A 12,654-nucleotide genomic window follows, 5' to 3' on the forward strand; every position below is an offset into this window, starting at 1 on the left:
ATTTATGTGGCAGGAGCATGTTACAGAGTAAAAAACGTCTGGCAGTGAAAGGGTTAATGAAAAAACAATCTTAACTTTAAAATACTAGGTAAGTTATCTGGTTTTGAAAAAGTTTTAATTTATTTTTGTAAGATTAAATGCATCCCTAACCTTTTAAAAAGAAACATGTAATTTTAAATGACTATTATTTAACATAAACTTTAAATGTATAAACCATACAATTTAAATTATAAAATACATACTTCCTTTTTTTTTAACGACAGGCTGCAGGAAGATAGTACATCAAAGTATTCATTTATTTTTTGCAGAGTTTTTAGCTTCTGAACCACTTGCAATTTGTTTCGTTTCATTAACTACTATTGAGTAGTTATTTACCTATAATGAGATTGTTTCTCCATTTTTTCTTCAGTTCTTCGACTAATATGAATTTTTACAAAATAATATTTAAACTTTAAATTCAAACATAATATATCTGAGTATGCATAAATATTTTATAAAAACATTTTTCAATCATAAAAAGCCAGGTAACGCTCTGCTGTACATTAGGCTCTAAGGATTCACTGTAATAGTGTAATGGATGTGTTAATTTGAATTCGGTGATATAAAATCATTTTATACGAAAAAAGATTCTAAGCGAAGACAGTCTGTCAGCCCATAATATCACCAAATTGATATATTTTATGATATTATTGTAACTAAAGTAATTCATTTTACTATTACCCATTAATACTACAGTAGGTTAGATTCATTTTTGTCGAAAAAATTGCATTTGAAAATGTCATGTGTATGTATAAAATATAAAAATGTACTTATTCTAAAAATCTAAAAGTTTCAAGTAACCACGAATAATATTTTTAAATTACAACAAAATAATTAGAATTGTTATCCTTGGTTTTAATATGTGATTTCTAACTTTTAATATAATATTTAATATGTAAATAATGATAAACACAACTATAGTAAAAATTGTGTTTAATTTAAAATTTAATTTGATAAAGGTTAACAAAATATGTATGAGAAATCATGTACTTAATACATTATTATAGTTTACTTACAATATAAAATAATATCAACATACTTTTAACCTTTTGAGATCAAGCATGGATCCAGAACAAAGACCTGGGGGGGGGACATTTGTCTGTAAATATAAAATTACAATATTGGAATCACTGTCCACTAAGATAGTACTATCTTAGTTTGTGCATCCCAGAATGATACGTATAATAATATATTATATTATCAGATATACATGTAATTTGAAATATAGTAATACCTATCAGGATCTATAGAATTATTAAAACAATTTGGGATATAATACGTCTGAAGGGGGGGGGGCTGGGCCCAAGGTCGTAGCCAGGGGGGTTCAGGGTTCACCCGAATTTTTTTTTGAAATAAGATTTCATTATTTTTTAAATAAAGATTAATTTAATTTAAATTATATTTTTATATTTTCATATTTTATTATATAATATAACATATTTATACTTTAAACCCCCTAAATATTTTCCTAGCTGGGGCCTTGACTAGGGCCCTAGGCCCCCATTCTAGATCGGTCCATATTTGACAGAGTCCTATGCCTGTATGAAATGGGAAGAAATTTGAGTTGTCAAAAACGAAAGCTGTTTGAGAATTTACCTTTTTGTAAAATGGGAGCTGACTGGGCTATAGCCGCTCTGTCTATGATAGTATAAAGTCTATAGATAAGTTAAAATTTAAAAACTTACTTTTCTGTCAAATTGATATATATTTTAGACTTAAAATTCTAGGTAGGTACTTATAGTCTATCGTTTTGCAAAAAGGTAAATTCCCAAACGACTCTTGGCTCCCATTTTTGACAGTACAAATTCCTTCCCACTTCATATAGCCTTAGGACTATCTAAAAAGGTTAAAGATATGTTGGAAATACAGATATCGTTTGTTATCATTAGAAAATAATTTACTTTTATGTGTTTTTAATGTCAAAAAATTTTTTAATACTTATACATCAATCACAAATATCACATTAACTTATATTTTTGCTTTATTCTTCATAGATTATAATAAAAACTAACTTTTTCATTTTTATAATTGTGGTCATGTGTTATTTTTTATTTTTAATGCAAAAATAAAAGATTGTTTATCTACATCAGCGTTAATAATTTCTGATCAATGTGACTCCCCATTTAGGGGTTCACGACCGCCATTTTGGGAAACTGCAGTTTATCCCAAATAAGAAGCGTAGCAGGTGACAACCGGTTTTCTTCGGGAATCAATCAGGCGATACTCGCTTGTCCCTCAAAAACATTAATTTTATTTATTCTGTACCCACACCTAGCGAAATATTCTTGCAGTAATGTCACTCCATTGCACACAAGTCGGCCTCCGACTATCGTACTTGCATGGGATAAAGTATAGGTAACTATTGGTTTAGACTTTAGAATGACTTCTAAGACTACCATGAAGATGAAGTTAAGAATATTTAACTCCATTTACTGGCAACACAATAATTAATAATATTATGTAGTTAATATAACTTCAATATATTATATTTTAAATAATTTTAATAAATTTTAAAATATTTTATTTTAACTGAGGCTTTAGCTTAAGCTATTATATTAATAATAATATCAACAGATATATGAACACTAAAATACTTAAACATTGCTAGAGTGGAAAAAATCGGAATCGAAAATTAGGATTACCTACGATGCAGGTGTGACGGAAAATATTTTTCATTCTATTTTGAAAGCTAATAGCTACCAATACATTTTGTTTAAATTAAAGCTATATTTATTTACTTCAGTGAATTTAATTTCTAAATTATTGTTGGGAGTGGTAAGAACAGTTGTGTCGTTTTGTGATAAAAGCTCAGCCGAATATCTATAACACATTTAAGTTCATTAATTTAATGAATTATTTTATAATACTTTATTGATACACATCAAATGTATCTGCATTGTTATTATAATCAGTTACATATAACTACGTTTGACAAAATAAATCATACTACCTATGTTGTATGCTGCCGTGCTGAGATAAACTGCAGGATAACTCCATTTTTTGTTTTTATAAATAATATTAATGGTTTTATCAGTTATCGCCATAATACATAGGTAGTTATAATTTTTATAAATACCTACGTGGTTTCAAATTTTCCTGGAAGAAACATTGTTTCACTAAACACCAAAATTCGAGTTGTCCGAAGCCTAGGGTGAGTAGCTATAATATATTATAATACAATATAACTAGTAGAATATCTTGTCGTGTATGTTGCTGTAATGCTGTAGCTAAGAGCTAACAATCTTTTTCAAAATTAAAAATTAAACCTAAAGAACTCAATATCTCAAGAATAAAGATTGACCAATATACCTACCTAGCAATTTTATTATTTTAAATGTAAAGAAGAATAAAACATTGAATATAGATATTGAAAAAATAATTGACAATTTTGCTGATTTGAAGGCAAGTCAATTTTTTTTTAAATTGATTAAAATACAATTGATTTATAATTTTTTATCGTAGTAGATTTGCAAGTAGTTAGCGTACACGTGTTTGTAGTTTTTGTATTTGTATTTATTTTATATCTATATTTTTTAGTACTCAGTTCTTCAATGAGCTTATTTCTTACTTTCCTGACACTAAATTAAATGTCACCTCCCACGTAGCAAATGACATTTCCGACCTCACGCGTGACACCACGTTTTAAAATTTTCTAATATCAAACACATTTCAACATTTTCGACACTAGTAGCCCCACAAATTTTGTCGTAAGTTAGAAAAATAGAATAGTGGTAGTGGTTTGAGTTTGTACAAATAAGCGTACATTTGTATCATTTAATAATGCAAGAACTTTTAATCAAAAAAGTCTGTGAACATGAAGTTAGTCATGTACAAGGTACAACCACGGCGCGGTTCCTCCGATTATTTTGAACCATCAAATTCGACAAACCACACTGGAAGAAATCGAGAAGGAGCTAAAAATACTAGGTAATTAAATAATTATTTAGGGTGCTGAGCAAAGAGAAAAATGTATTGATTTTACGAATATGGTTTGTTTCATAAATTAGTGAGCGACGGCACCGTCAACACAGTATTTTAGTCGTAGTTTAGCAGTTATAGATTAATATTGTACGTAGGAAAATTCGCAGTCCATTCATAGAGCACAATAGCTAAATAACCAAAATCATTTTTACAATATTCTTATAACTGATAAATAAACACAATCTAGTTCACTATGCCTTCCTACTTTCTAGTTACAAAAAATAATGTCACCATTGTAATTTGTAGTACTACCCTTCTAATATTCTTAGTTCTTACATCGTTGTTTATTCAGAATTATTCGATTTCAAGTTTTATAATATTTTGAAATTAAGACTTTCAAATAAATTAGATCTAATGAAAAGCAACCACAATGAGATGCATAGAGACATATTGGCCCCTTCTCGTTATTTTATTTAATATTAATTGTTTTAACAATTGTAAAAAATAAATAGTATCTGCTATATTATCAGACTTTTGACCTCCCCCCCCTCGGTTTGTATTTCTGAGGGCGCCCTTGGATCTAATTGGATAAATGTATGCCCTAAAGTATAAGTATATGATTTTTTTTATAATTTATTATTATTGAAGGTAAACCTAATTTTTATAATTTTTGTCTTGCAAACAATTTTTTAACCATGACTAGCTATTGATTCACGTTTCATTAAAAAAATTACTGTGAATAATTCGTTATCATGTTATTTTTTCGAAAAACTTAACTCTAGAAAAATAAATTCCAAACTCCAAAGAAAGTACTAACTTTAAAATATATCCACCTATATGGATACAAAATATAATAATATAATATAGTGGTGTATTATTGTTGTTATTATTATTATTATTATTATTATTGACTAACTATGTATTATTATTATTTTATAAGGTACATACAATTACAGGAGTACTTAAATTAGATCAATTTTTTATTTGGAATACCTAATTTGAAAACAATTATATTGTAATCACAAACATAATATAATTATTATTCATATTGAAACCATTTTACTAATATGATTATTTTATTTTTATTAAAAATGATATTATAATGAGTATACTTCACACATACTTCACTCGGTACTTGTCAATAAGTAAATGTGGGTCACAGTAACAACTCTCGCACAGTCTGATATTTGGTAATGGTCTATTAATTAATTTCTAAACTCTGTCCAAAGTCAAGCGCCTTGTTTTTCATGGTATCATGTTTATAACAAGCATTTGTGTGAATGCAATAGTCGATTAATAATATAATACCTATTTTTTGTAAGGCCAATGTGACTGTTTGGTATAAATTTGAACATCCTAGAATATTTTAATACTTACTTACCTATTTTTTATTTATAAAATATAGTAGGTACTAAGTGATATACTTACTAGAGTAGACGAAATTTCTTCTTTTCTGTGGAAGTAGCTAAAAGTATCTTTAGATAAATTTTATAATCGATAAACATATTTTCAGTGGTCAGCAATCTTTTTAAACTCTAAGGTCGCATTCAAAAATTTAAAAAATTTCGTGGAACGTCGCACAAAAATTAAAATCTTTCTTTTTTATTTTAGGCTGTATGGAGTCGCGCCGACAGCCGGCTGCCGACCACTGGTATACTTTGTAAAAATACTAAAATAGATTTAACACTTAATACTCTACATAATATTATGTAAACGACGAAATTTCAATTGGTGAAAATCAACAACTTTAAATGACTGCAGTCGGTACAACTTTAAAAAAAATTGTACCTCCCAGCTATGACGAAGCAAAATAAAAAAAATCATTAGTATTCTCAAAACGTAGCGTGCTACTTGGGATTTTCTCGCAACATGGAAAAACATTGAATTTTATATTACTATACCTGTATTTTTTCAACACCTATAATCTATATATGTTTTTAAAATTATGATTGAAAATAAATTAATCACTTAGGTTGCCATGGTTACTTAATTTTTTAATTATAGGTGTCGGTTGCTAGGAGCAACCTCGCACAACATCCGATTGCGAAAAAAAGTTGTGCTCAGATTTTTTGAGTACATTTATTTTAATTTTTTTTGGTTGTTATTATGGTTGGTAACTTAATCATACATATATCATTCAATCGGTTACTATAGGGACAACCTAGATTCTGTTCCGCGAAATGGGTCGTTAAAAAAACGTAATTTATTAAGTTACAACGTTATAACTCATAACATTTATTTAATTTTTGTTATTGTTTGGTTGCCAAATTTGCATCCTGCCAAAATAAAAACATTTTTGAAATTGTACCAATATACTATATATAATAATTTAATTTTTCTTTTTTAATTTTTAGATCAATTTTAATAATTGACACACTATTTAACGCTATACACGTTACACTACATACGTTCACTCTATACGCGATACAAATTGCGAATGAAACATAAATACCTACCAACATCCAACACCGATATGATGATATCGCTTATTAAGAAAATGTTATCTTTATTATTTTAATTTATTGCTTTACACCAAGTCGACGATCAGATAAAATTATAAAAATAAATATAAATACCAATGCTCACTCGTTCAATTTTGTATATGTATATAATATAAACAAACAAATAATATTGAGTATATTGACTTTAATATAATTTATAATACTATATATTTTCATTTTGAAAAAGTACATTTTGTGAATTTATAGTTAGAGTGCATGTAATATGTATATGCAAGTTATAGAAAGTATGTACATTGTATGTATACATTATTTTATATTGTATATAAATTATTATTTATAGTATATACACATATCATTTGTTGCGCAATGGTGTCGTGATTTTAACAGGTAAAAAGGGATCGGGGCGCAATCGTGGTGTAATTAGTCGGGTCAAAAAAGGAAAATTTGTGCAATCGTGTTGTAGCCTGGGTACGTATGTCACATAAAAAATATTGGTGTAGTACTTTATATTCTCAATTTTTTATTTTTATCTTACGTTGTTGAATTAAAACTACAAAATAAATAAACAAAAAAAAGTATTTTTTTACATGTATAGTAGGTATAAGTAAAATACGTACTTCATACTTCAGTACACATTTATAAGATACTTACATTTACTCAGATACTTTACAACTTAAAAGACGAATTGAACTGGAAAAAATAGGCTATACCACTGGGCATAGGCACCTATACCAACCTTAGCGGCTTAGCTGCATTATTGGTTCCTATTGATAGGCAGAAATAATAACGACCACGGGGGTATAAATTATACTCGAGTCACGATAACGTTATCGACTGATCAAATGTTAACCTATACCTAGGTTATAATCCTAAATCCAACGCCTGATCACAATACCCAAAAATCTCAAGTCGAACATAAAATCGAACTTGGAAATAATAATAACGCGGTATTGTGATACATCCACAGCCTAATTATAATATTGGATGCTTATTCTCACAATCAGAAGTTTGATATGCTGATGTCCTGACTCGTGAGTATCTATAGTATAATTTTTAGACTTTTTCAAGAGGTAACCTTTATACAAATTGCAATATTGTATTATTATTACTATCTACTATTATTAGGTATAGGTATTAGCCATTAGGGTAGGATTTAACCTGAAATTTCAGGATTTGTTTTTTGTATATGTATCTGTATCTACTGAGTTGTAAATCGTAGAAGTTCAATAATATTGTGTTAAGAAATAATTAGTTTCAAGTTTTTCATGTAATGTGCTGCTAAGCCTATACATATATTTGGTTCGACGATGTTGGTCGTAACGATTAAACCGTAGGCATAGGCCATAGGTACCCAAACTTACATTATTGAATATATTGAATAGTTAAAATGTTATCGGTACATACCTTAAAAGTTATATTTATAACTTATTATCGCCAAAAAGTTGTGACGTTGATAGCCGACGATGACGGTCGGTTTTTAGGGTTCCGCGCCCAAAGGGTAAACGGGACCCTATTATTAATACTTCGCTGTCCGTCCGTCTGTCACCAGGCTGTATTTCATGGGTGACCATTGAATTGGCTTCCAATATTAGGTTAGGTACCTGGTCAAGACTTGAATTGGCTCCCAAGACAGGCAATATTGAATTTTCTCTCAATATAATTTTACAACAAGTGGTTCCCAAAATATAAAAGTTCAAAAAGTACGCGAAATAAATTCAGTTATATATTAAAATAATTAAAATACAAATATTCCATCAAAAATATTAACTGACCTGCACTGTTTTAATATTATTTAGTAGGCTTAAATTTGTGTGCGAGAATTATTATACATTCAAATTTGGATATTATACCTTTGTCATATTTATGAATTTGGCATCTTGCGTTGTTATTGAATTTGTTGAATTTTCCCTTAAGTATGAATGCAACAATTTGGAGGGCGTTCACATAAACTTTCAACAGCTTTTCTTTTCAGTCCGTTACTAATAATTTGGCGTTCAAGTTTGTTTTCTTCATCAGGATCGTGGTTATGGTTAAGATTGGACGATTCCCATACAACATTTTCTTGGTTACAAATTCTTAAATAAGCTTTGCATCCTCCTTTAGTACATTTGAATCGTTTAAATGCATTTGGAGAAGCTTATGGTAGTTAAGTTTAAACTCATTAACTATTAAAATTAATTCTCCCTTTTCACTTGTCATTTTTCTACACAATTCATTTTATATTCTATGTATAGGTACGAATTACGAAAAAATGCAACGAACTGCGACAGATACGAACTGCGAATACTGCGATTACTAAAAATATTACAGTCGCGTACTTTTTCAACTTTTATATTTTCAACGTATAAACGTACCTATAGTTGAATTTATTTGCACACAATTTTGATAACCAATTGATTTATAACATAAATGTGTAGGGAGCTAACTCAATGCATAAATCTTGGGAGCCAATTAAATACGTAAAAATGACGATTACCTGAGTTAAGGAGCCAATTCAATAGCTCCAATCTCATGAACCGTGATACTTAGAAGGTTCAAATTTCTACAGATGACGTATTTCTATTGCCACTACAACAAATACTTATTAATAAAATAAATATTTAAGAGGGCTCCCATACAACAAACGTGATTTTGTTGCCGTTCTTATAGAATATAGATAGATAATGGTACCGGAACCCTTCGTGGGCTAGTCCGACTCACACTTGGCCGGTTTTTATAATTTATATCATTATTTCTCGTTTAAATTGTAAGATTTTAATATCGTTATAGTATTGCTTATACACTAATACCGTTGCTTTAAACAGAACGTGCGTCACATAGGTTTTCCTTAGTTTCAATAAAATAATATACTAATCACAGTGACAAGGACTCGACAATCATTGTTTTATTATTATTAATTATATATACTTATATTATTTTTTAATTGATCATTATATGCATCGACAACTCCAAATATTTATTATTATTTATTAACATAACATATAATTTATAAACACACATTACAATTATTGTGTACTACACTCCTTACACTGCAGTAGACAGAAATTTAAAATATGGAAGGGAGGGATGGTCATCATAAAAATGACATATTATAATATTATAGAAATTATAGTCGTTTTAAATGTTTATAGATACTAGATTAGATATATTTACATACTTTCCATTTTATAAAGGGGGCTTCGAACCACCTAACCCCCTCCACCGTGTACTCAGCCCTTATTTCTTATTCTTGTTTTAATGTATTTAGAGTTAGGAAATTTTGCTTGGAAAAAATGTTTCTGCCACAGAAAATACAGAAAATACCACTATAAGTAAAGTTACACTCAAGCTGTTAATTTAAAAAACCTTATCTAGTAGTCAGTATAAATATTATTTCGATAAGAAAAATGCTCAAATAAATAAATAATTATAACAAGCCAGAAGATTTTATATTTCAGTCTTTGGTTTTTGATATTAGTGTTAACAAAAACAAGAACTTAAGTTACCTATTTGTCTTATGTGATTGGCCAAAAATAGATTCTGGGTAAGCCCTGGGAAAGATGAAGTCTGAACAGGCACATATTTTTAAATAGTAGGTAATAAGGTTATCTTGGAAAAAAAACTATCATAAGTATTAATAAAATACTAAAATTATAATTTAAGCTTCATAAAAATAATTAATAAATAAAAACAGGTACAAAATAAATTACAAAAACAATTCAAAGAAAGATACTTTCTGTATTACATCAAAAAATAAAAATAAATAAATAACAGATCAGAAAAAAAGTTGGAAATAGTGTTAAGGGAAAAATTTAACTCTTAAATTAATTTGTACATATTGAAATACATAATAATTTTGATCAGCATATTTTATTGGTATAGTATTATAGTGGGTAAAGCTATAATAATCTAATAATCTATGATACATCATATATCACAAACCTTTATCTTTATACATAAAATTGGATGTTGGCATATCGGTCTGCCTGTAATTAATAGACTCATCAATTACTAGAATGTTTTCAATATAAAGTTATATCAATAGATTCCTTGAAACTTGGAGTATATGTTTATAGCTTATTTTTTAACTCTAGTAGTAGCCTGCAAATAAATTTTTTTCAGCTGACGAAAAAAGAATATTTTATTTTTTAATTTATAAGGTTGCCACCATTGGTTAAAGATCATAAAAATACAATCATAATTTTGGTATGTGAAATACTGGGCGAGACAGCTATTTATATAATAAAACCACCATTTATCACACATTTTCTATTAACTGTAATATTTTTGAGAACCAAATTTTTTAAATCGATTTAACAAAATTCTTTAATTTCTTTAATGATTTATAGTATAATTAATATTGTCATTGGATTGCAGGGATAAGTGTTGAAATTCAACATAGATATCAATGCATTGGATCTGAAAATAATCATTATTATAATTAAACTAATTTAAAAAAGTAAATAAATAGTCGGTCAAATAATTCCTTTTGATACGAAACCAATTATTTCTTCTAATCATATTTAAAATAATAATAATTGAAATATTACCTAGTTAATGAAGATGTAGAAAGTATCAAATCATATTTTCCACATTTCCTTTGAAGACACATATTTTTATTTTTTTAATGTATGTATTTATTTATGTGCAACATACTAAATAAGTAGGTTTGACTGGAAACCAGTTGCAGAATACCATACAATATACATGACCTACTACTTCAAAAAAATTGGTTTTATACGCAGCAACTCATCTGTTGTGCCAAACTTCACCAAAGATAACTAAAATTGGTTTTTGCTAAGGATTAGTTTTTTATTTAAAATATATAAATTTGTAAAAATGTAAATGACATACAAATTATAATAGTAATATAATATGTAATCAATGGCAACCATTGGCAAATAATTTTTTCGTGATGGTTGAAAAAAACATTTATGTGCGAGTTACATATGGGTTGAAAAAATAAGATATAAACACCCTCCAAGTCTAAAGGAATCTATTAATATCACTTTTATTGAAAATAGTTAAGTAGATTCTGAGCCTAATATCTTACTTATGTTAATTTATACATATATATATATATATATATATAGGTAGATAAATAATTATAAGCAACACTGATTAATGAAACGGGACTTATTGATATTTGTCTAATACACTAGTATTTTTAATCTAATACAAATATTCTGAAACTAGAAAATTGATTAATGTAGCAATTAGTTGTTTATTATTGCTTTGCAAACAATATTAATAATTTAATTTAAGTATATTATTAAAAGCACACAAACTTTTTTTTAATCAATTAAATAAAATCAGGGTTGTCACTAATTTATAAAAAATAGCAAATGATTTGTTCCAATACCAATTAATGAATTATTTATTATTATTATTTACTAAAGTATAATATGATTTTGTTAAAATATCTAAATTATATTATTAATGTTTTCAAAGTAAAAATAAATAAATAGGAATTCTAGAGGTAAATAGTTTATAATAGTAACAACCCTGGATACAGCAGTTTTTTTTATTATTATCAAAATAATTAATATACTTTTATAATTTAAAAAATATTTAAATATATAGAATTGTGTTTTATTTCACAAACAAATAGATTTTTCTGAGTTTAAAATATTAATAATCTTAGTTTGTAATAAAATTATGATGTTATATTTGATTCCGAAGTTACTCCGAACGGTTATAGGTATATATTATACATATCAAAACATATTAATGATTAAAATTGTAATTAATATAATTACATGATACATACAATTTATAACAAAACATGTATTAATATTTATGATTACATTTATAAAAAATAATAAAAGTCAATGTAAATATCACAAGAAAAGTATCTATATCTTTATTTTACATATTCAACACTCAAAAAGTATTGAATATAAGATAAAAAGAAAATGTAAACATGCATTTAAATTTAAAAAAAACAACATTGATCATTTATCACTCTATGTAATTTAATAATATAATTACAACCATTTGAAACAACTAAATTCTGTTTAGTTTTTAATAAAATTTAGTTAGGACAATTAAATAAAAATCTAAAACACACTACATTTTTATAATTTATTTATTTTTTGATTATATGGGCTTGGTCACTTGGTTTATTTTTTCTACATTTGACAAAAGAAAATATAATAGGTACCTAACATTTTATTCAAGTATTATTAAACATTAATCCATAATTCTAATTCAGCATTATTAAATTATATAATATTAATAAAGATAGTTAAAT

At 27.1% G+C, this 12,654-nt stretch overlaps 1 protein-coding gene across 1 annotated transcript in view; it reads right to left on the bottom strand.

Moving 5' to 3' along the window:
• Nucleotides 1–8,621, bottom strand: part of LOC111027960 (vitellogenin receptor) — a 30,074-nt gene extending 21,453 nt beyond the window's left edge. Inside the window, exons 1-2 of the mRNA XM_022306481.1 lie at nt 8,615–8,621; nt 8,373–8,558 (exon numbers count right to left, since the gene is read on the bottom strand). Of these exons, the coding sequence (XP_022162173.1) occupies nt 8,373–8,558; nt 8,615–8,621 (193 nt within the window). The remainder of the gene's footprint in view (nt 1–8,372; nt 8,559–8,614) is intronic.
• Nucleotides 8,622–12,654: the final 4,033 nt, after the last annotated feature.

Source organism: Myzus persicae, unplaced genomic scaffold (assembly GCF_001856785.1).
Source record: "Myzus persicae strain clone G006 unplaced genomic scaffold, MPER_G0061.0, whole genome shotgun sequence".
Classification (NCBI taxonomy): Eukaryota; Metazoa; Arthropoda; class Insecta; order Hemiptera; family Aphididae; genus Myzus; species Myzus persicae.